Source organism: Trichogramma pretiosum, unplaced genomic scaffold (assembly GCF_000599845.2).
Source record: "Trichogramma pretiosum strain Unisexual culture from Peru unplaced genomic scaffold, Tpre_2.0 scaffold46, whole genome shotgun sequence".
Classification (NCBI taxonomy): Eukaryota; Metazoa; Arthropoda; class Insecta; order Hymenoptera; family Trichogrammatidae; genus Trichogramma; species Trichogramma pretiosum.
In genome coordinates, this window is record NW_019641609.1 from 1,326,765 (window position 1) to 1,348,419 (window position 21,655).

Sequence of the window (21,655 nt, forward strand, 5' to 3'; positions counted from 1 at the left end):
TATAATCACACGAATATAGCCGCCGCCGCCGCCGCGAGGAAAGAAAAAAAAGGTGTACACGAAAGAAAGAGAAAAAAAGGCACGAGCCAAATCTGATGTCACGTACATCGCTCATCTCGTCGAGCTCGTGTGCACAGTGCATCGCGTCGCGTCGTCTTCTTTTTTCGTTCGACTGTCATAATACAGCCTTCGCCTGTGTTATTACATGCGTGCCAGTAGTGTACGCATCGCTATGCCTATGCTATATGTATGCTGCTGCAGTCAGCACGACGAGCGACATCGAGCGAAACACAAATGCGCGTGGATGACACCTCGAGCTCGGATGTATAGAGTAGTAGTAGCGATTCTTGCGTCGCTCAAATAAATTATCATGTGCGTGTATATAATGCTATATCTATATAAGTATGAGCGCCGCCGCCGACCTACTTGTATTAGAGAGAGACGAGCGAGGATGGAATTTATTTGTCGAGCTCGTCTGTGTCTATAATGCCTAGCCGAATCGCGTCACCGCGCGACACCGATTGATTTATAGAAACTCGTATAGATTTTAATTCTTTTAATAGTAAACGCTACGCGCGATGGGTGCAGTGCGAGTACAAATGATTCCGCACGATTTGTCGCGCCACGCACAAACCTCGGGTATCTTGCATTATTCATTCGATATCGCGCGTGCATATGCAAAATAAAAAGCTGACATTTTTCTACGCGTGACACGATGGAGAATCGAACGCTCGCTCGATTGTAATATCCTCTTTCATAGCTCGCGCGAGCGCATTACTAGCTAGGCTCTGATATAAATTCCGATGTAGGCTTCATGCGATATCGCGCAAGTGCCATGTGAGCTCGAGTGTACACTTGGCGCGCGGGGGCGGTTCTAAACGCACTCAGCCGAGCCTAGCTATAGCTGCTACCGCTGCAACACGACTGGCTCCAGCTTGACGCGTCTGCAGACTCGCGGTGGCAAACATCTGCTCGGCGGAATGCGTATGTACATTGTACACACGCTCTGATAAGCCTCTAGCTCTGCGCCGCTGCAACTATTGTCGCGGATTTACCGAGAGAGAGAGAGAGAGAGAGAGAGAGAGAGAGAGATAGCTCACGCGCCGCCGAGTCGCAGCGTCAACATTTGAGAGAGCCGCACGATATGCGTCTGTGTGTGTTTTTTTTACGAGTTCGTGTACCGATTCTCGAGGCGGCGCGCACGTGCAAATCAGGTGGATAATTGGAAATAACGATCTTCGATCTTACTCGCCGTCGTTGACGTTACTAATTGCCGATTCCACGCTGCGACTGCGGCTAATGTCTAGCTTATTATGAGTACCGAGAGAAAGAAAGATCGAGAGACTACAATGAATAATGTAATGTAAGGCGCAAGTGTCAAAAGGTGTGCTGCTCTCTGACTAATGATGATTTCGTATTTTCACGCTCTCGCGAGCCGTACGCGAGGATTATATACGCGCGGCGCGGCGGCGCACAGCGAGCTGCATTGTTTTCATAGACTTTCGTCTTCCAACTTGTAATACTTTTTGTTGTACACCGTTGCTTCTTTCGCTATTTCTTCGAATTGCCTAGTATAGCGCGCAATTATTAATGAGTTTCGCGCGCGATGACGCGATTCGCGTGCATTTTCATTAAACGAGAGCGCCGCACGGCTACGTTATATTTAAATGGATCGTCGCGGCCTTTATAGTATTACCGAGCTTTTTTCTTCATTGTCCAATACAACTGCGGTAGCCACGCTCGAGTTTGATTACTAGTTTGGAACAATAACGAGCTGTGATTAGTGGTAAAGTATATGACTAGGAAACTCTTGGTCGAGGGAGAGAGAGATTAAAAATTATCGCAGCTCCCGCGCGGATGAGTCTCAGCTTTTGTGTTAAATGTGTCATCCGCATCGTACAACGCAAGTTTTGTTTATGCACATTTTTCAGTGCTGAAAAACGAGAGACACGTGTACGCATATAATAAAGTAGCGGTCAGCTGTTTTTGACGCTGTACAGCGTGTATAAGTATAAGGCGCACGCAGATCGATACAATCGATGCGCGGCTATACGTGCGTTACGTAAGATAATTCCGCGCAAACGACCGGCCGACCGACCGAATGTCCCGAGGCTATAGGTACGTACGTTACGTACGTAAGCGCGTGTCGACTCGCGAAGAAGTAAAAAAAAAGGAGAAAAAGAAAAAAAAGAAAAATAATATCATTGCCAAGGCGTAACGAAATTTCAACGCGTTCAACTTACGAAGCTATACATAAAGGCGAGCGTGGGTGTTTATAAGTTTCGAGAAACTCATTCAACTTGCGCGCCGCTTTATTGTTTTAGCTGTGGCCGATGTATTAGTTATTTACACATCAAGGGCTGTATGCGGTGTGGATACAGTCGAGGTGTGTTTGCAGCGTTGGGGCGCTGTAGTCGCCGAGGCTGCGTAGCGAAGCGAAGCAGCCGAGGCACTACAGCGTCCGCAACGCTGCAAACACGCTGAGACGTATCCACACCGCTAACAGCCATTGATGTGTTAACAATTTTTCTGCATAAGAGCTCGTTTTGAGAACTATATCATGCATAATTGTTATGTTCCATTTAATTTCTTTATAGCACTCTAAACTAAAAACTGTAACTTGGCCGCTAGTTTTCGGCTCTCGTCTACATACTGTATATGCGTATGTCTCGTGTAAAATACTGTACATGCAACTTGTGTGGATATGTTTTTTCTGAAAAACGAGAGGTTGCATAAAGCACTGGTTGTGCCAACTTGAATCTCATTACACTGATTTTCCTAGTGTCTTGATGAGTAGAGTCGGTATAACATCGGTCACGCTGCATTTCTTTCCATTATTCAGTTTCTACTGCTTCATTTTTACAGTCATCGTGTTTAGTGCGAACACAAACATGAATTAAAAATGACATTTCTATCTCGTGTAGATATGTTTGTATTCAAGAAAGAGAGGTTAAAGGCAGCGCGAGTTGGCCTGCCACTTTGACATGTAGCAGACAGCACAGGCTACACGCACGCGAGCTGAGCGAGTCGTCTCGGCTCGAGTCTGCGGGATCGCATACAGTCGAGGAGAGCAGCGCGCTACGTGGCGACAATTCACACTTCTCCTCGACTGTAATCAGGGCTCCTCGACTGTAATCAGGGCTCCTCGACCTGTATTCAATTGATTTCAGTACGAGGAGAAGTGTGAATTGTCGCCACATAGCGCGCTGCTCTCCTCGACTGTATACGAATGCCTTACTCACTGAGCACGCTCAGCGCGAAATCAGCCTCAAACGGGCTCGTATGCTGAAAATCTTATTATACGAGTTTTGCTTCTTGTACTACTACTATTCGGGATCTAAACGATCGACCAAGAAAAATATTAAATACAAAATCAATGGTTAGAGAGGTAGCATATAGAGCTTTTTACAAATATAATGTTTATATACCGTGGGTATACATTGCAAAAGTATACACTTTGCGGACTGTAATTGTTTTATTTTTTGGGCATTGACTCGCTCTCGATCTCGCTCTCTCAAAGGCTTGGCCATTGGCAAAAGTAAAGAGACCACTTGACATCCTTATTGAAAGCCTCAAAAGATGACATTTTTGTTCGGTAGCTTTCAATACTTCTGTACATTAACACGCTCTGTAAAATGAATACAATTTTCATTGTCGAAAGAGCGTGTAAATCGTATCGAGGGGGTTAAGCCGAGGACAATCTAAATTCGCTATATATCGGATTTAATCAGAGAGGACTCTGGTGAAAAAAATCACTTGGCGTGTGTGTAAAGCGAGGCAGCGAGTACATAGTATACACACGTATGCATGGAGAGCGAGAAATTCAAAAGATCTGCAAGGCTATGTAGACGGCAAATAGAGACCACCTGGACTGGCTTGTATACATTATACGCGCGTGTGTGTTGGTGCGTGTGTGTGTATGCAGTTTCAGTTTGCCTGGTACATCTATACATGTGTGTGGAGGCGGTTTGAAAATATATATACACACACCGAACATTGGTGCAGGCGCGGCCGAACAAAGGAAGCAACAGACGAAGACCGAGAAGAAGACGGAGACGAGGGAGAAGAAGGAGAAGTATATAGCGAGGCAGAAGAAGACGAAGAAGAAGTAAAGAGAAGGGTCCCAGCTGGTCCACTTCTTTGGCTCAGCATTGTCTGCAAAGCCTCCTCTTACTCGATCATTTCTCCGTCTCTCTCTCTCTCATTCGCCTCCTTCGCGAGCTGCAGAACACGGGGCTACACGAAGGTTTTAATACTAATCTGGATCGATTCTTCTCTCTCTCTCTCTCATTCTGCGGCCTCTCGTATCTTCCTTTAACTCTCCGCATTACTCGGAGTGGAGAGAATTGCGAGCTCTCTCTCAGGGACTCGACTCTCTTATATACGAACTGCAGCATGCAGAGCTCCAGAAGATTGAGAACGACTCCGGAGTACGTATTATCGCGTACGTATAGTTTTCAATTTTTGCGCGAGGGAGCTCTCGAGCCGATTCTTTTTCTTTCTTTTTTACGGCGTGTTTAACGATATATTCCCGCGGGTAATTTCCTTTGGCACTCTCCACTTCTCTCGCTCCGGCTCCTCTTTCTTTTTTTCGCAGCGAGATAATTACTCGGCACACGCGGGCCATGTTTCGGCCGGTACCGTTACCGATTATTGTTGCAATGTGTATATAAATACAGTATCGATTTGCCCGGACTTTGTAAGATACGCGCGCGAGTATATAACACTCCCCGGGGGTCGATTAATTTCGGAGCACCGGCACCGGCAATCGCGCACTGCGCCAAAAATTGATCATTTTTCACGCCGGCAATCATGCGGCAGCAGCAACGAGCCAAGTATAGAGGCGTCGGTGGCAGCTCGGCTCAGCTCAGCAGCAGCAGCAACGTATCCTGGAAGTTAAATACACTATATATGAGAAAATTTAGACTGGTCTTAGCTAATGCAATAATCTAAGCCATCAATCTTAATCTTTCGCGTCGCGGGGCACTAAAGCTTATACTTTGTGAATTCGGTAGATTTTTAAAAGCACATAAATATATTTAGCTTTTGGGCAAGGAACATAATACGTGCGACGCAGCAGCAGCGGCAGCCGACCCACTTGGAAAAACGTGTCCGTATATTATACATTATATTGCGCACCGTCTGTGTGTGTGTGTGTGTGTAAAGTACCTCTTTCACTGCTTCACGTGTACATGCACGCACGCACACACAAAAGGTCTCGAATATCCTCGAAAGCGTAAAATTTTAAAAAGATGGACCGTCAAACTATACCCGAGGTCTGTGCTGCTGCTGCTGCTGCTGCTCTCCAGCCGCCTCTGTATAGCTCCATTCAAACGTTACATACAGTATAATAATAAATATACGCTAGTGTACATTGTGTCATTTTCTTTAACTTCGCCATTGGCCTGGTACATATAGCCATACAGTATAGAGAGGCTCTAAATGTATAATATGTAGTGCGTGCAGGCGCTCCAAGCATGACTATACAGGTACTCTATGCGCGTCGTAATGTGTAATATTTTGGAAGCGCCCTGAAAAGCATCCGGGATGCAGGGCAGTATAGTAGGGCCACTTTTATACTACACACACATACATATAATATATTTTTTCGACTCTCTTTCGTTCTCTCGTTCGAGCCTTTTATATATATGTAGGATGATCGCATGCGTTGCCAACTGTGTTGTAGCATTGAGCAACGAGCCGTGCTTTTTTTCGATGCGCTCTCGGCGGCCGGCATACCTGTGTGTGCTGCTGCAGAAGGACGATTCAGAGCTACCTATTTCGCTCCGGGGGCCATACACGAAGCTAAGGCCCTTTCGTGTTTGTACGGCACGCATTCGTATACGAGCTAAACTGCGCGCATATAAAAGTCCGCGAGGTGGGGTTAATTGACAGAGTTTTTAGAAAATTACGACGCGGTGGCGGCTGCCGATTCTCTTATATAAAAGTATAGCCGCGCGCGGCCGGCGATTCTCTCTTTCTCTGTCGAAGCTCAGCTTCTCGTTTGTATTCTTTCTTTTTTTGCTTTTCTTTTCTTTTGCTTTTTATCAATTAACCAAAGTAAATATCGTATACAAGCACACGATGACTGTGCCGGTGCGCGCAATTCGTGCAGAGCTGACCTCACAACGTTTTCGATCTCTTCTCTCTCTCTTTCTTTGCTTAGCTCACGAAAATTGTTCGTTGTATTAGGTCTGTTTGAGTTGATGCCGCCATCGAGGTGCTGTGCGGTGATTATACTCATGGTGCTGGTGGTGTCTAACTATTTGCTGACTCGTTTGCCTCGCGTCCATATCCATTCATCCATTCCATATATAAATATTAGGTATAAGGCACGCCATGACTACATGTTGTATCGCTGTGTTTATTCGAGTGAATGAACTTTATTTTACGATTGAAAATCAATTGATTACATTTAAAAGCTCGTGATGTGTAACAGCAGCGGCAGAAGCAACAATGAGCGATAAGGCAGGTCGTTATATTATTCCAGGAGCGATGAAACTTTCTCTGTCTGTCTGCTGACTGTGAAGCGCAACAGCAGCTGAAAAAGCCTTTTTTATAAGCTTTATTATCGCAAAAGTCGACAAAAATCGCGGATGCCGCTTGGCAAAGAACGTCGGAGTCAGAGTCGGTGGAGTCGTCGTTGTCCCGCGTGACCGGACTCGCCGATGAGTAATCGATTCCTATTGTTATTCGAGCTCGTTCGCGGCAGCGCGAGCGTTGCACATTTGTAGCATTATATTCCACGAAAAATCCGCAAGCGCAGTTCCACTCACACACACACATAAGCTAACACGCAGCGTATAAGCTACTTTAACATTTTGCATTATTATAAGGTATGCATCTCACGCGGCCGTGCAAGTCGGAATATATTTTCTGCTTTTCGAGGTATACAGTGGCGCGCGTACATTATAGCCGCCGGTAAATCGCCGATTCTTTCCTCGCATGATTCATTGGCTCTCTGGCCTGGGATACACGCGCATTATAAGCATAAAGGACACAAAAATCGGGAGAGATTTTTATACGTGTAGGTACGAAGCAAGTCGGCCGTAAAACTAGTCGGATTAACGACTCCCTTTTATACGCACGCTGCGCTCGTCCTTGTCATCGACAAAACTCTTCTCTCTCTCTCTCTCTACGCCGTCGTCGTGGAGCTTCGTTCGCCGCCGCGCGGCAACATCAGCTTATATACCTACATATTCTTTTTATTTTCCCTTTTATATATGTGCGTATGTGCCGTCGTGCGTCTGTATCTGCGTCTGTCTGCGCGTGTATCCCAAGGACATTATACGTATACGCACACGCATTTCCCTAATTGACATTGCTGCTGCTGCTGCTCTCTCGAGAGAGGCTAGCTTATGTGGCCGCAGCTCGGACGACTACTTTACATGCATTTCCGATTACCTTCGATCTATCGGCGTGCACACGCGGATTCCTTCAGATCTTTTTATCGCGGACGACTCGCGCGCGGCTCGGACAAAAATGTTATTGACGATCGCATCGTGCGCTTGCAGCAGCAGCGGGCTTGCGAACTTGGACGAAAAATTAGCGACTTCTGCAAGACCGCTAACAACGCAAAATTTAGCCCGTTCACATGGCTTCGCTCGGCCTACGTGCGTTATTTATATGAAAAAAAAAGAACGAGGTAAGGCGTACAGGTAGGCTAACTCATGGCTCGCCGGTATGCACGCACCGGAGTCCGACCGATAACGCAGCCGCGCCGAGCTAAATAGCATGGCCATACACTAACACACACACACAGACTCACGTGCCCAGCGGAACGTAGTGATAAGGCGCGCGCGCGCTCCGTAAAATATTTACCTCTCGCGGCGCGTTAATTTCTCTCCGTCTGTCTGTTACATTTTTTCTTGTCTTTCTTTTCGTTTGTTTGACTAGAGCGATCGGCATTACACATGATTTATCAGCCTAATAAAAGCTCGATTATTCGACATAGAGAGAAAACATATGTTCCGGCCTAGCAGTAGTACAGGAGCTGCCGATCATATACGGCCCCGCGATAATCGGCGAGGAACGAAACGGACGGAGAGAAAAAAGAATTGATTTTCACATCCATCGGATTTTCTCCCGCTGCGCGTCTTGCTCGGCCAATATATACCTATGTAATAATGTAGAGGTGGTTTGTATGTATGTATGTGTGTAGCCATTCTGAAAAGGAGTTGCCTGGCTATGCGATCGCGTTTCTACCACACACAAACACACTTATACAGACTCGTACATGTACTCCACGCATTATTGCGAGTACGCTTACGTAGGTATAGCAGCTCTCTCGGGGCAGCAGCAGCAGCAGCAGAGTGTAGTACTGTAGCTCCTACTCCCCGGAGTCGGCGGCAGCGTTCCCCTTCTCTGTCTTTCGCGCTCCAGAGTCTATAGTCTCTTTCCATTCTCTTTCTCGAATCGGCGCTCGCTCCGAACTCGGCGGCGATCTACAGTCAGTCTTGCCTCGACATCCGCGACGAGGGCCTCGCGTTAACGCCCGTCTACGTTATTATACAAAAATATAATCTCGCGCGCGCGTGTGGATTATAAACGTCTATTGCGCAGAGTGACGATAATTTCGCGTGTGTTTGTATAGTGGCGTCTCTCGCAACGGTGCACAGGTGCCGCTGCAATTAGTGCGAGTGCGATTGTGTGCGTGTGTGTGTCGTGCATGTGTCACTACTATATTGTGTACGTGTATCATTATTATCAAAGCATCGTCAAATATATAGTGTGACGCGAGCGAGTCTGAAAAATCGCCAGTCAGAGTTTCGTGCGTGTGTCGCCGCACTCGCATATTAATATTGCCTCGAGTTGAGAAGGTGAGCAAACGAAAGCCAACCGACAAAAAAATTCCTTGCGCCGTGTATATGTGTGTATACAGATCCTCGATGAAAGACCGCAGTGAAAGAATTTCTTTTTATCGATTTTTATATTGCTCGCGCATACAATAATATGTTAATGACCGTCTCTCTGCCGGTATCATTAAAGAACGTTTAATTTCGATTTACCACAGCCGCTGATGTTTTCACTTATATAGTTACGACTGCTGCCGATTTTCGAGGAACGGGTCCTTCGAATTTTACGGCGATGGACATGCGTCCGAGCAAGAGAGTAGCGTAATACATACAAACCTTTATAAGTTGATGATTGACGACGACGACTACTACTACTACTAAGCGTGAAGTTCGGTGAAGAGTGTACATATCCTAGTGTCGAAAAACGAGAGCTCGTTTAGAGAGGATCTCGCTCTCTTTCTCTCCTTCATCGCGCGATGCTTTTTTCTCTCCACTCCAAAAGACGATTCATCCTCGTCATCATCCTTGCTTAACGCATCACGCATAATATACGTAAAATATCGCATCATCCTGCGACTCTCGAGAGCACGAGCATAGCAGAGGCCCACTCGGCTCCTCCTTGACTTTATTTATACTTTATATTATTATTATTATTATTCCTCTATACGGCCTATGCAAATTTTGTGAGCGAGCGAGCGGCACACGGATCGCTCACGCTTTATATAATCGATTCCCTCGATCGTTCTTTTTTACCTATGTAACGCAGCAATAGCAGCAGCAGCAACCCGATGTAATGTACGCGTTCGCGCAGAGACACACTCGACTCGACGATATATCGCAATTATCGAAACGTTTGCCAACCCATTATTCGATCCTCTTATATGTGAATATATTTTGTATATATATACGATATAATATAGCTGAGGCAGCAGCTGCATGTGTGCAGTTTCAGAGTAAGGCACAGGCGCTGCGCTGCTGCACATCGGCACAAACGATCGCGCCCAATCGTAAAACACTCGGCTGCGTCGTGATTTACCTCTCCTCTCTTTCTCTCTCTCTTTTTCTCTCTCGGCTCGACTGACGATCGGCTTTGGCTCTCTCTCTCTCCACACAGTATATTACACCAATAATTACGGGTTACTCCCTTTCCTTCCTATTATATATATTAATTTCTTTCTTTCCTTTTTCGCGCTCACCTTGCCCCGGACGTTTATACGTGTTATAGTACGTGGGTTTATAGCTATACACTCGGCCGCTCATGCCGATAACGAGCTTTTTCACGCGCGCGCGCGCCACAAGTCGAGTTTCTTTCTTTCTTGTACGATACCGATTTTCAGGGGAATTCGTACGCGCGGGGCTCGAGAGAGAGAGAGAGAGACCAAACGCTGTACGTATATCGATTTTTCCGTACCGATCGCTATATGTATCGAACAAATGTTGTTTCTCTCCTACATTTATACGTATAATCTGCTCGATCGATGCGATAAGCGATACATATAATACAGCAATACCAAGAGAGAAAGAAAGAAGCAAAGTTATCGTATCAGGGCTTATATATATCGCGGCCACACATTTATATCTCGTACGTCGAACAATAAATACACTTATATATATCGCGATGCGCCTTTTTTTCGTCGTTGTCGTTCCTATAATCCCCCGACACGTTAAAACCTGCTCATTAATCTTTCCGCCCTTGTATAGGATAGTAGGTACACCCGGTTCGCTCGAAAATTCTACGTATAAAAATGCGCGCCCATCGATTAGCAGCTCCCCTCATTGTGTATTTCCTCGATGTGATGTATTATAATGTTACAATAAAGGGACGCACGAACGCACGCGCGAAATCGAACGTGGCTGGCACTGGGCCCGACTCCCCGATTAACCTCATTAAGTCCTTTGGATGCACTTCCTGTGCCCGGCTCGGCTCAGCTCGCTCGCGCGCAACTGTTGTCCGACGGAGCTCTGGTTACTCGCGGCTGCTCTCTTCTCTCTTTCCCTTTGCTATTTTTCGAATGCTACATATCTGCTTTCAATCGCGCCAATCGATCGCACAAAATCAACGAGGGAATCTCGCTTCCTGTCTTGTTGTTGTTGTTGTCGTCGTCGTCGTCGTCGTCGTCGTTTATTTTTTTTCTGTCGCGTCGTGGGCGTCACGTACATTATAGTAATTCGATATCGCTTTCCCATTCTTGATCGATGGCTCAATATACAGAGAGCCTTTGATTTGCCCATCGCTCATCGAAGCCTCGGGTGAACTGTTAAAAGAGAGTAAAGAATATTGTTCGACGCGTATAAAGCCCTGTTTTGTGTATACGCATTTTGGCGAACGTGCGTCGCTAATTGAGCAAAAACAAAGGCCTCACTTATTAACGAGCTTATAACGAGAAAGGCTCGACAAAAGCGGCCTTTTTATTTTAAAAGAATCGATAATTGCGATTAATGCGCTCAATTTTATGCTTGTAAAGCAATAACAATTATAATATGTAATTAATAAAAATCGATGTACCGTTAAAGCCATACAGACGCGTCTAATAAAAAATATTCTAAAAGCATACATGTCAAAAATTTATAAATACATCAAAAAGGCAGAGACCAGCAGTAGCTCGGCGTTTGTAATAACGGGCTTCGGTAGTAGGCACGCACGGACGATATTGCTCACGCATTCCTGTGCCTCGAGTACTTTACGCACACATATCGACGTATATATATAATGCATATAATAGTAATTTTAAGTGGATCGCGTGTGCAAGCCGATCGACTTACGTCACACACACACACACACACACACGACGATGCGGATCGTCGGTTAAATTACGCGTGAAAATTAAACCCTCTTTTCTCGTTTCTGGTTGCAGTGAGAGACAATTAAACCAGCCGCACGATGAAGGCAGCTCTGCTGCTGTGCTTTATGCTGGCGGCCGTGTCGGCGTCGATTGTGCCGACGTCATCGCCGTCGAGCACGCAAGATACACCCACGTCCACGAGCAAACCGTCCACCACGGCCAGGAGCCGACCCAATGATTTGGCCGCGTCGCACGTCTACTACAAGGCCAAGACGCTGACCGGCAGCACCGACTCTGAGCTCTCGGCCATGCTCAGCGTCGACTCCAAGGAGCTGCTCGTCGACAGGCTGCCCTCCGGCGACGAGGAGACCAATAACGAAAAGGTCAGCGTACTTGCTTACTTATACTTACCTCTTGTAAACTGTGCATGTAAAATCTCGTGTCTATATACGGCTGAGTTTGATTAAGCTGTTATATTCGCGAGAGATGTGAAAGTTCGCGACGAGACACGAGAGAGAGAAAGAAAGAGCTCGTTAAATCAAGTGTGCGCTGTAAGCTATACAAGCAGTAAGCACGACGTTGTAGTGTAGTAGATTCTAATTAAAAAATTACAATTGCGCGCGTGTCTTGTATCTCGCGCTGAAAATCTTTACACGCGAACCGTACTAGTACGTACGAGTCCGTTTTAATAGATAAGCATCCGAACAAATTTCCAACGCTTTGCTCGCTAAGTTTGCGTGACGAATCATCTGATATTTTTTTTCGTCAACGTTATAAATATTTTACAGTTGGTCCAAGAGGAGCTCGCCAAGGCCATCAAGGCTCAAGCCTCGAAGAAGACTCTCCGACCGATTTCACCCAGTAAAGTCAGTCCGAAGCCTTCGGTCAGCAAGGGTCTCTACGACACCGGCGACATGGTCTTCAACGACGAGATCGACGCCGGTGACGACGACGACGACGAAGACGTTTACGAGGACGACGACGACGACGACGACGAGGACGACGACGACGAGGATGACGACGACGACGAAGACGACGACGATGACGACATCATCGACGACGAGGAAGTCATGACCGGTTGTCCGGATTATTGTCGCTGCGCCGGACAGTACCCTGCGGCTACGACTGCCAGGTAATTAATTATAGTTCAGAGCTATACACGACGTTGTTTTTTTTTTCTTATCGATCAAATATTGACACGAATAATTCAAATAGCTGCTGCCGCGATAATAAACTCCCGGTATTTGGAACGTCTTATCGTACTCTTGTTTTTTTTTTTTTTTTACGAGTCTGTATACGCGTATTGACTAACGCTCCGTGTGGCGCCAATAAACTCTAGAACAAAACACCCACACATATTGACTTTACGTAATTTTTTTCAATTTTTCTATGTCGCCATATCAACAGATGCCGCAAGCTTCAAGACGACCAGAGCTTCGGCTCCGGAATCGCCCATCTGAAGATCGAGAACGCCGGCAACATTCGTCTCGGGCCCTACGCCCTTCGCCGTCTGGGTCTGCGCCAGCTCGAGTCGATCAGCATCGTCGACACGAAGATCGTCGAGCTCGATCGCACGGCCTTCGACGGTCTGGGCGAATTATTCGTCGTCAATCTGACCAACAACGGCCTGACCTACGTCCACCCTGACACCTTCCAGAACAACTCCCAGCTCAGTCTGCTCACCATCGCCGGCAATCCGCTGTTCAGTGAGCGTCATCGCAACAAGGGCGCCGTCGTCAACAGCAAAGACTATCTGCTGGATGCTCCGAGCGTCACCGAGCTCGACTTCTCCGAAAATCAGTTGACTCGTCTGCCCAAACGCGCCTTCGCCAAGATGACCAATCTGGCCTACATCAATCTCAAGAACAATCGTCTCGAGAACTTGGACAAGGATCTGTTCGCGCCTCTGGACGAGCTCGTCGAACTCGACCTGTCGCACAACTCGCTCTCGCAGCTGCCGGCCTCCCTCTTCAAGGACAAAAATCTCCTGACCCTGCGCATATCCGGCAACGCTTTGAGAAGCCTCAAGTCGATCAAGGCTGCAAAACTCGTCACCCTGGACGCTTCGGCCAATCGCCTCGACTCCATCGCCAAGGAGGATCTCGCCGGTGTGCCGTCGCTCGAGCAGCTCTACCTCCGCGCCAACAATCTCAAGAGCATCCATCAGCACGCCTTCTCGGATCTCGATCAGCTCACCTATCTCGACCTGACCAATAATAATCTGGATGTGCTCGACGAGCATCACTTCCGCGCCAACTCGAGACTTCAGGTACTTTTGCTCAGCGACAATCCCGAGCTCAAGAGTCTGCCCATCTTCCGTACCAATTCCCAGGAATTCGAGAGATACAGGTACATTTTCTCCTATATTATTTTTAGCTTTGCTTTGGTTATGGTGACCACAGTTAGATAAGCGCTTTACGAATCTTGTCGAGGAATATTTCTACTATCCTCGAAAGATCCGTGGAGAGAATCCGTAGATTTTCTCCAAGCTTACTAATGTGATGAAGCTGTCGGATAGCTTGGCTAGTGTTATAACGACAGCTTGTCGACTTTGATTGTGGGAATTAAAGCGACGCCAAGCGGCCGATCGGCGTACCAAAAATAATAATAATAATAATAATCAAAATTCGATTTTTCCTCGTGACAGCATCTACCGCTTCGAGTGCGAGAACTGCGGCCTCACCTACATCGAGCCGGGCACTTTCGACGCCATGGCCGCCATGACCCGTCTGAATCTCGCCCACAACAAGCTCACCGGCCTGCCCATCGGCCTTCTCCGCTCGCTCTCGGCCCTGCGCGAGCTCGACCTCTCGACGAATCGCCTCGAGAAGCTCGAGGACGCCACCTTCGAAGGCGCCACCTCGCTCACCAAGCTCTCCATCGCCACCAACCCATTCCACACTGGACTGCGAGTCACTCCCTTCCTGAGGACGCCCAACCTGATGAAGCTCGACGCCAGCTTCTGCCAGATGAATCGCATCTGGAGCGAGACCCGCATGCCCATTAAGAGCCTCAAGTTCCTCTCGGTGCACGGCAATCGTCTGACCCGCGTTACCGTCGAGGAGCTGCGCGTCATGCCGAATCTCTCCGGCCTCGATCTGTCGAGGAATCCGCTGAGATGCGACGAGGATTTGAGCGCCGCCGTTCAGTGGCTCAGCGACAACAACGTCACCCCCAGCGAGTCAACTCGCTCGCTCGGCTCGAAGCGCGACAGCGACGACTACGACAGTCAGCCCGCCGAGCAATTCAACCAGTGGAGCGATCTGGCCAAGAAGCGCTGCGACTCCTGGGAGGGTGGCCCGCCCCCCTCGAGGAGCAAGCCCATCAAGGGGTCCAAGGCCAAGAAGGTCCAACAACCGCAGCAGCAGTCGTCCACCAAGGCTCCTCAGGACAGTCTTGAGTTTACCATTGGTGGTGGACCTGCCTTCAAGTTCGACCTTGGTCGCGTCGACCCGAGCCGCGAGGTAACTATAATCAAAAGTTTTCACCTTTAATTTTTAATATATGTGACAAAGGTTTTCATTCGTTATTTCTCCTCCCAACAGTACACGTGGGATGTGGGCAGCAACAGCATGAACGACGAGATCGACTCCTCCTGGGACAGCCAGGACAAGGACGAGTACGACCAGATCAGCTCTGTCAGCGAGGACAACGACTGGTATCGCGACATGATCTGGCAGGTGGCCGTCCTGTTCGGCGCCCTGACCGTCGCCCTCCTCGTCGTCCAGCTGGCTCTCTGCCTGTGGAAGCGTCGCGGCGGCAGCAGTCGCGGTCCGGTGCTGCGCTCGTCCATGATACTGAGACCCGGCATGATGGACACGAAGAACTGCGGCCTCGTGTACAAGCCACTCGAGGAGAAAATCGCCAGCACGCCGACCCACCATCACGCCGCCCCCAAGAGGCACAACTTCTACTCCAGCAGCACGTTCCATTACGATAAAATCGTCCCCGAGAGCGTGTAAATCCTATAGGGATCGTTGATTTTTCTTTCAATCAAGGGTGTTGAAATTGCCTAGGATTTTCAGTCAATTTTTAGAGAGAAGAGAGATATCGCGTATAGATTTAACAACTTGTGTGAACTGCGATAAAAATAATGTCAAGCGGAGAAAACAGAGATGTTTCGAAGAGGAAAAAAAAAGATAGTCTTGATATAATAAGTAAGCTCGTTCCGACAATAAAATTTATACTATATACTTGTAGCCATATGTACAGCTTGTGCATTTAAGTCTGCACACCCTCAAAAATACACAAAATATTTTTGTATGGAAACGTGTGCTGGAAAAAAAAGAAAGGGGAATTGTCCAAGTGCAACTGCAAAAATTATTTTTTCGAAGAAATTTTTTTGGCGATCCAATTGGAGAGCAGCAAAAAAAAGAGAAAAAAAAAATGTTTTTATTATTATTGTTTTACGTTAGTGTAAGTCAAAATGTTTTACTGTACTTAAAGCGAAAAAAGCAGGAAAAAAACAAGAAAAAAAGATTTATACTTTAAAGCCAACGAACACAAAAACTGGAAGATATTTAGTCTGAAAGTCTTCTGTTATTATAACACCTTTCGAAAAAGAAATTCAGGTTAAAGATTTTCCATAAGTAAGTGTTTCATACTTGCGAGAAATTCCATTTTGCTTTAATATGTGTTTAAATAATGTTCAAGTGGACCGATACACTTATGCCGATACGAAATCGTCAACAAGCGGATAAAATTTTTTAAATTGTTGATTGAATGTATTGTCGTTGATCAAATTGTCAATTTATTCAATATTTTGAGTAATGTTTATTGACATTCACTCACGAAAATTAATGTTTTATTGATTTAAATGTCCATTGATTGTAAACTCCAAATTCGTAGAAAAATGTCAGACATTTTCTTAATTTTTTTTATTATTTCTTCTTTTTTAAAGTAAAACTTGTATCATATTATTTAAGTAATCGTGGAAATATAGTCCTTGGCGGGATGACAATCATGAATGAAATTTTTCAACATCAATCATCCACTGTGCCAAAGTATAAAAAAAAAGATAATCACGAGTCCGAAGCACAAAAAATCAACGAGACGCATAATTGGTTTGATGAAAGGAAAAATGAAAATTTATATAAAATCATGTTAATTTATTGTAATGTATAAAGCGCCAGAAAAGAAAAAAAATCGAATCTAATGCAGCTAAGCGAGTTAGCAGCCGAATAAAAAATTTATATTCAATTGTGAGGCTAATTGTTTCTTTAAAAAGTAGACGCAATTAGACGCACAAGTAAAATACTTAACTATAATACAAGCGTTCGAAAAGACGCTCCCCGCTCTGTAAATAATATACCCATTTTAAAGTTTTAATAAAATATTAATTTATCTATTACTATTATTAAACAACACAACTTGCTTTTTTTGTTTCTTTCTGCCTGTGCCAATATAATGATATAAACGACTTTAATACACTTATTTATACCGCAGTATTTGCTTTAATTTTTAACTTTTTTTTCTTTAAATCATTTGTTAGCATACTCTTACTTTCGATAATTAAGTTATTGCGATTTTAGGCATTACAATTAATCTACTTTTATGAAAAATTTATTATTGTATATAACAGTGAGATGTATGGATTAAAAATAAATGTTTTTAAAAATTCGATCGATATTGCTTTCGTTTAATCTAATCCCTGATATTTCATTTAGATTAATTGTTTTAATTATAATGTTATGGCAGCTAGAAATTTCATAAAAACGTGTCACTATGATTATCAGTTTTGAAAATCGAACGTAATTGTTATCTATTTATTGATTTTTCTCCAGCGAAGAATTTTCGTAACGATTCGATTGATATTTATGATCAATTTTTAATTACGTACGTGTCAGTACTGTACAATTACTTCCGACTCTTTTGACAAATACGACTTTCTGTCTATCTTTTGATCTTTCTAGCAAATTAGCGTGGCGTACTTGTTTTCGCCAACTGTGGACTCTTTATTTGAAGACTAAAGTTCCGGCTATAGAATAATCAATTAGTTTCGACAATAAAAGTCATTCACGAAGAAAAAAAAAGTTTCGTGGCTATACTTGGAAATTTATAGTTTCAGAAAAGAAAAGAAAGTTAAATAATCAATTTCAACAATGACGCTTTAATATTCTTAAAAAAATCATTAAAATATTACCACAAAGCCTTGACATATGGGGCAAGAACTGCACTGTAAGTTCAGTTACATTAAATACGCGGCTCAGTTTGTAAGTAAATGCCAAAGTGATAGTAGTACAAAATGCAGAGCATATCGTCGCTTCTGTTCACGAAACGCATCAAGGTGCGAGAGAAAAATATGAAATCTATGGGTTGTTGGGTGCCTTCCGGAACTTTTGTCTTCGAGTATCTTCGTGTTAATGAAAAACTCTACAGATATAATTTTTTATGGCCGGATCAGAGCACAACGTTGAAGTTTTTCGGTCGGTCATTGTTTTTGCTGAGCCTACTCACTTATCAGATACCACAGGTAAACAGTGACTCGAGTAAATATTTACTAAACATTAATGGCATTTTTCCCCAGTTTATGCATTCAGCTATTAATTATCAGCAACAGAAAATAACCATTCATTCGGCGATAGAAAATTTATTAGGCACCTTTTTAACCTTTAACTTATTTATAAGATATGTTTTACACATGCAGCATCAAGAGACGGTATAAAAATAAGTTTTTCTATTTTCTTCCGATCCAAACATTTGATCTAACTCGCAGCTATCTTTTTTCTAGTTCAAATATATTCACGTTGTTCTCACCAAACATTTGAGCGACTGCGACAATTACCAAGAAAAACTTGTAATGGAAAGAATATTCTCGTCGAAGACCAGGCACCTACAGAAAATCATGAGTAAAAAATTGGATTATTTTGGAAGGAAACAAAATTTTTTTTCTGTAACAAAATTACACGCACACCTTTTACAGTTTTCTTCTGGACACTTCTCTCGATGTTTATCTTAGTGTCAGCGCCTATTCCTGCTTTGATAAACGCCATCACCAGTGAGTTTTCAAAGTGCACTTTTGCGTGAATTAATCAATTAAATTCAGTCATAATATAAATTCAAAGTATAGTGTAACGTACAGAATACAATATATATTGTATGAAATTACAGTTGCAGTCAGCAGTTTTCATATATAATTCGGAAGCCAAATTGCGAAAATTCAATTCGAAATACTAAGTAAAAACAATGTTTTTCTAGGAAACCAAAGGCCACATTTATTTATATTGCCGCGTGCCCATCGCTGAGCTTATACGCGACGACGCTTTAGATGATACTTTTATTTCAATGAAAACCATATTGTTGAAAATTAATCATTCTTGCCCCCCTTATAAGGGGACATTCCGATTGCAAATTGTAAAAAAATCACTTTTTAAATATTTTTTTTGAAAACTATAATTTTTATTCAGCCTGGACCTTTTAGGTGTTATTCCTTATCTATTAAACTACAAAAAAATTTTTTATTGGACTTAAGACCCATTTTGTTGGCTGTAGACGGAGTTTGCTGAAATACGTGTTTCGGCTGTTGCCAGCGATTGAGAAAAAACTACTAGTCCGATCTTTACTTTTAATTTCTCGTTTTAATTATTACAACTTTCTCTAGAAGACAAACCTCTAAAGAATTGATATTTTCAATTTTTACGATTTTGGCACGAGTTTTTCTAAAAAAATGCTATTTTCGGGGGTTATGGGGGCGAATTCACCCCCCTGAAAAAATTGCGGCTGATTTTTTCCACTTTTTAGAGGTTGGTCTTGCAGAGAAAGTTGTAACGATTAAAACGAGCTTTTAAACGTAAAGATCGGACTAGTAGTTTTTTCTCGGTGGCTGGCAAGAGCTGAAAAAAAGTAGTTTTGAGAAAAACGCGTCGGAAGTTTTGTTCTGTACATATCGAGCACACTAGACGCTTCGTGTAATCGGGCATAACTTTTTTTCCTTTATGAATTTCGTTCTAAAATTTTAACAGGATATTTTTATGATGTCAAAGAACGTTTTAACGTAACAAAAAATGTATCAATTTTTTTTCATTTTCAATGGGAATGTCCCCTTAAATCGAGTTCGGAAAGCTATGTTTTGAAAATCGAATGTTTACTTCGTCATTAAGGGTCAGCTGCATGATCGTATTAATTTGAAATCACAAAGTGAATTATAAATGAATGATTCTCTCATAGAGAAAGAGACTCTGACGAAACAGCTGTGCTTCCCCGCCGAGTACTTCGTCGACTTTGACTCATACTTCTGGCTGCTGTATATCCACCAACTGATCTGCATATTCTTCCAATGTCTGACGGCCAATGCCTTCGACATAACTTACGCGAATAACGCGCACTACATAGCAGCCATGTTCGGCGTGATCAGGTAATTCATTGGCCCATAAACTCTGCGATACACAGTTATATGATAAAATTTCGTGAAAAAAATCTATCGACTTTCTCCTTTTTTTCTCGGTCTCGCGCATATTTGTGCGGGCTAAATAGCTATCGATTGAATCGATTGAATAGATTCACGAGGAATCCTCAGCTGACGAGTCGACAGAGAGACGAGTACATCGGCCGAGAGCTACTGGAAATCATTGACAAACATAATCGAGTGATCGAGTTAAGCGATATGAATAATATGACCAAAAAATTAACGAATGCTAAAGTCGTCCGAGAGATTATAATAATCGATATTTTTCGATGCACAGCGTGACCGCCAAAATTAACCGCGCCTACGCACCTATGAAGATGTTCTCGCTGATGGCCATGCTGATGCTCATCGGCGAGGTGGGTTTCATGCTGGCCATTGACTTTGGTAACGTCATGACCCACATGCGCTTCTTCATTGCCCTGGCTGGACTCTTGCTTTATCTGCGCTTCATTTGCTGGCCCGGCCAAACCCTCATCGACGCCAGTTTGTCCGTTTTTTATTCCAGGTTTATAATCTTTACCTCATGATAGGGCAAACCTGCTAATATCTGATCACTTTTATTCAAGTCGTATTTGAGTCATTCATTATCAAATTATTGTATTGAACGCGTAAACAAAGTATAAATATCACAAAAATGATTAAAATATATTGCGTTGAAATGTACTCGGCTACTAGAAAACTTTAATTTTCAGAAAGTTACCGCTACTTTAACTAGATTTTTGATAATCAAAGTTTTTGTGGAATCTTTTTTAACGAATACTGATAAATTTAATTATTTTCTAGAAATTCTCATTGTTTTTTTAGATAAATGAAATCATTTTACGCAAGAAAACATTCGGTTACCAAAAGGTTTACCCTTATTATATGCGTCATCAATAAATATTTAAGCTTCCTATATAATAGAGCATTATTCGCGGTTGACACGCGGCCCCCAAAAAAGTGAATTATTCAACGTAACCGCAAGAAAACATGTTTTTTTCTTTCGCAGCTACATGAACGACTGGTACCTGTTCACGCCGAAGCTGCGCTACCTGGTGCGAGGCATAATGTGGCGAGCCTCGAAGCCATGCGTCATCACCGCGGGTCCCTTCGCCGTCATCAGTTCCGAGACCTTCTATTGGGTGAGCGTATTGATTTTCTATAGTCTTCTATAGACAAATAACAAAAAAAAAATAATAATAATCGTTATCGATTGTCGCCACTCGGCATATGTGTGTATCGCGTCGTCTATCGTCGTCAAGGTCATTAAATCCTCGTACTCGTACATGTCTTTTCTCATGAAAATGGACGGAGAGAGCTTCTAATAATGATATTTTACACGTGGGCTTCCGCCGTTGGATCCACTGCTCATCGTACGATCCAGCCCACGTGACAGCCATAAAGGTGAGTCTGGCACATCCAGCTGTAATATAATTTTCTAATCTTACGCGTGTGAAAAACGCGAGACTCGAGAGCCATGTATAGAGATGATTTGGAAATTTACCGCTTCGCGCCGACGCACTGGGGGCTTGGCAGCCCGCGATGCATACGTGTTTAGCGGCACACATGCACAATCACTACACAGACGCAGGCAACACACGATCAGGCGCGACAAACGTGACCACGAGACTTGCGTGCGCAGCTCGACGAACGAATGATTTTGTCCCCCCTCCCTTCTAAGTCTCGACCAAGCC

At 44.1% G+C, this 21,655-nt stretch overlaps 2 protein-coding genes across 5 annotated transcripts in view; both read left to right on the forward strand.

Annotated features, from left to right (window-relative positions):
- LOC106654777 (podocan) overlaps positions 1-15,893 on the forward strand; it is a 39,693-nt gene extending 23,800 nt beyond the window's left edge. The window contains exons 1-6 of one of the 2 annotated variants that reach the window (XM_014374787.2): positions 8,442-8,819; positions 11,651-11,961; positions 12,367-12,710; positions 12,986-13,927; positions 14,226-15,042; positions 15,124-15,893. In XM_014374787.2, coding sequence (XP_014230273.1) covers positions 11,677-11,961; positions 12,367-12,710; positions 12,986-13,927; positions 14,226-15,042; positions 15,124-15,540 — 2,805 coding nt within the window. In that variant the 5' untranslated portion in view covers positions 8,442-8,819; positions 11,651-11,676 and the 3' untranslated portion in view covers positions 15,541-15,893. Of the gene's footprint in view, positions 1-8,441; positions 8,820-11,650; positions 11,962-12,366; positions 12,711-12,985; positions 13,928-14,225; positions 15,043-15,123 lie in introns of those variants that run through there. The other variant, XM_014374788.2, reaches the window with a different exon arrangement.
- Positions 15,894-17,814: 1,921 nt separating this feature from the next.
- On the forward strand, positions 17,815-21,554 carry LOC106654782. 3 transcript variants are annotated; one of them, XR_002763434.1, is made up of 10 exons: positions 17,815-18,050; positions 18,105-18,236; positions 18,309-18,426; positions 18,501-18,575; positions 19,745-19,931; positions 20,051-20,170; positions 20,260-20,487; positions 20,971-21,103; positions 21,224-21,365; positions 21,447-21,554. XR_002763434.1 is itself a non-coding variant. In XM_023458488.1 (9 exons), the coding sequence occupies exons 1-9, from the start codon at positions 17,823-17,825 to the stop codon at positions 21,284-21,286; spliced, it is 1,284 nt and encodes a 427-aa protein (XP_023314256.1). In that variant the 5' UTR covers positions 17,815-17,822; the 3' UTR covers positions 21,287-21,554. The 3 variants fall into 3 exon arrangements, 2 of the variants coding, with proteins under 2 accessions (XP_023314256.1, XP_023314257.1); XM_023458488.1 differs by having other exon boundaries at positions 21,224-21,554; XM_023458489.1 differs by having other exon boundaries at positions 20,260-20,338; positions 21,224-21,554.
- The last annotated feature ends 101 nt before the right edge of the window (positions 21,555-21,655 follow it).

What these genes read in the sequence shown, in the direction of transcription:
- LOC106654782 (XM_023458488.1), top strand. Translation starts at nt 17,823, where the DNA reads ATGCAGAGCATATCGTCGCTTCTGTTCACGAAACGCATCAAGGTGCGA. An exon ending in AAACATAATCGAGTGATCGA is followed by an intron (nt 20,171 to 20,259) that starts GTTAAGCGATAT and finishes TTCGATGCACAG; the next exon opens with CGTGACCGCCAAAATTAACC. An exon ending in GTTCCGAGACCTTCTATTGG is followed by an intron (nt 21,104 to 21,223) that starts GTGAGCGTATTG and finishes ATCGTCGTCAAG; the next exon opens with GTCATTAAATCCTCGTACTC.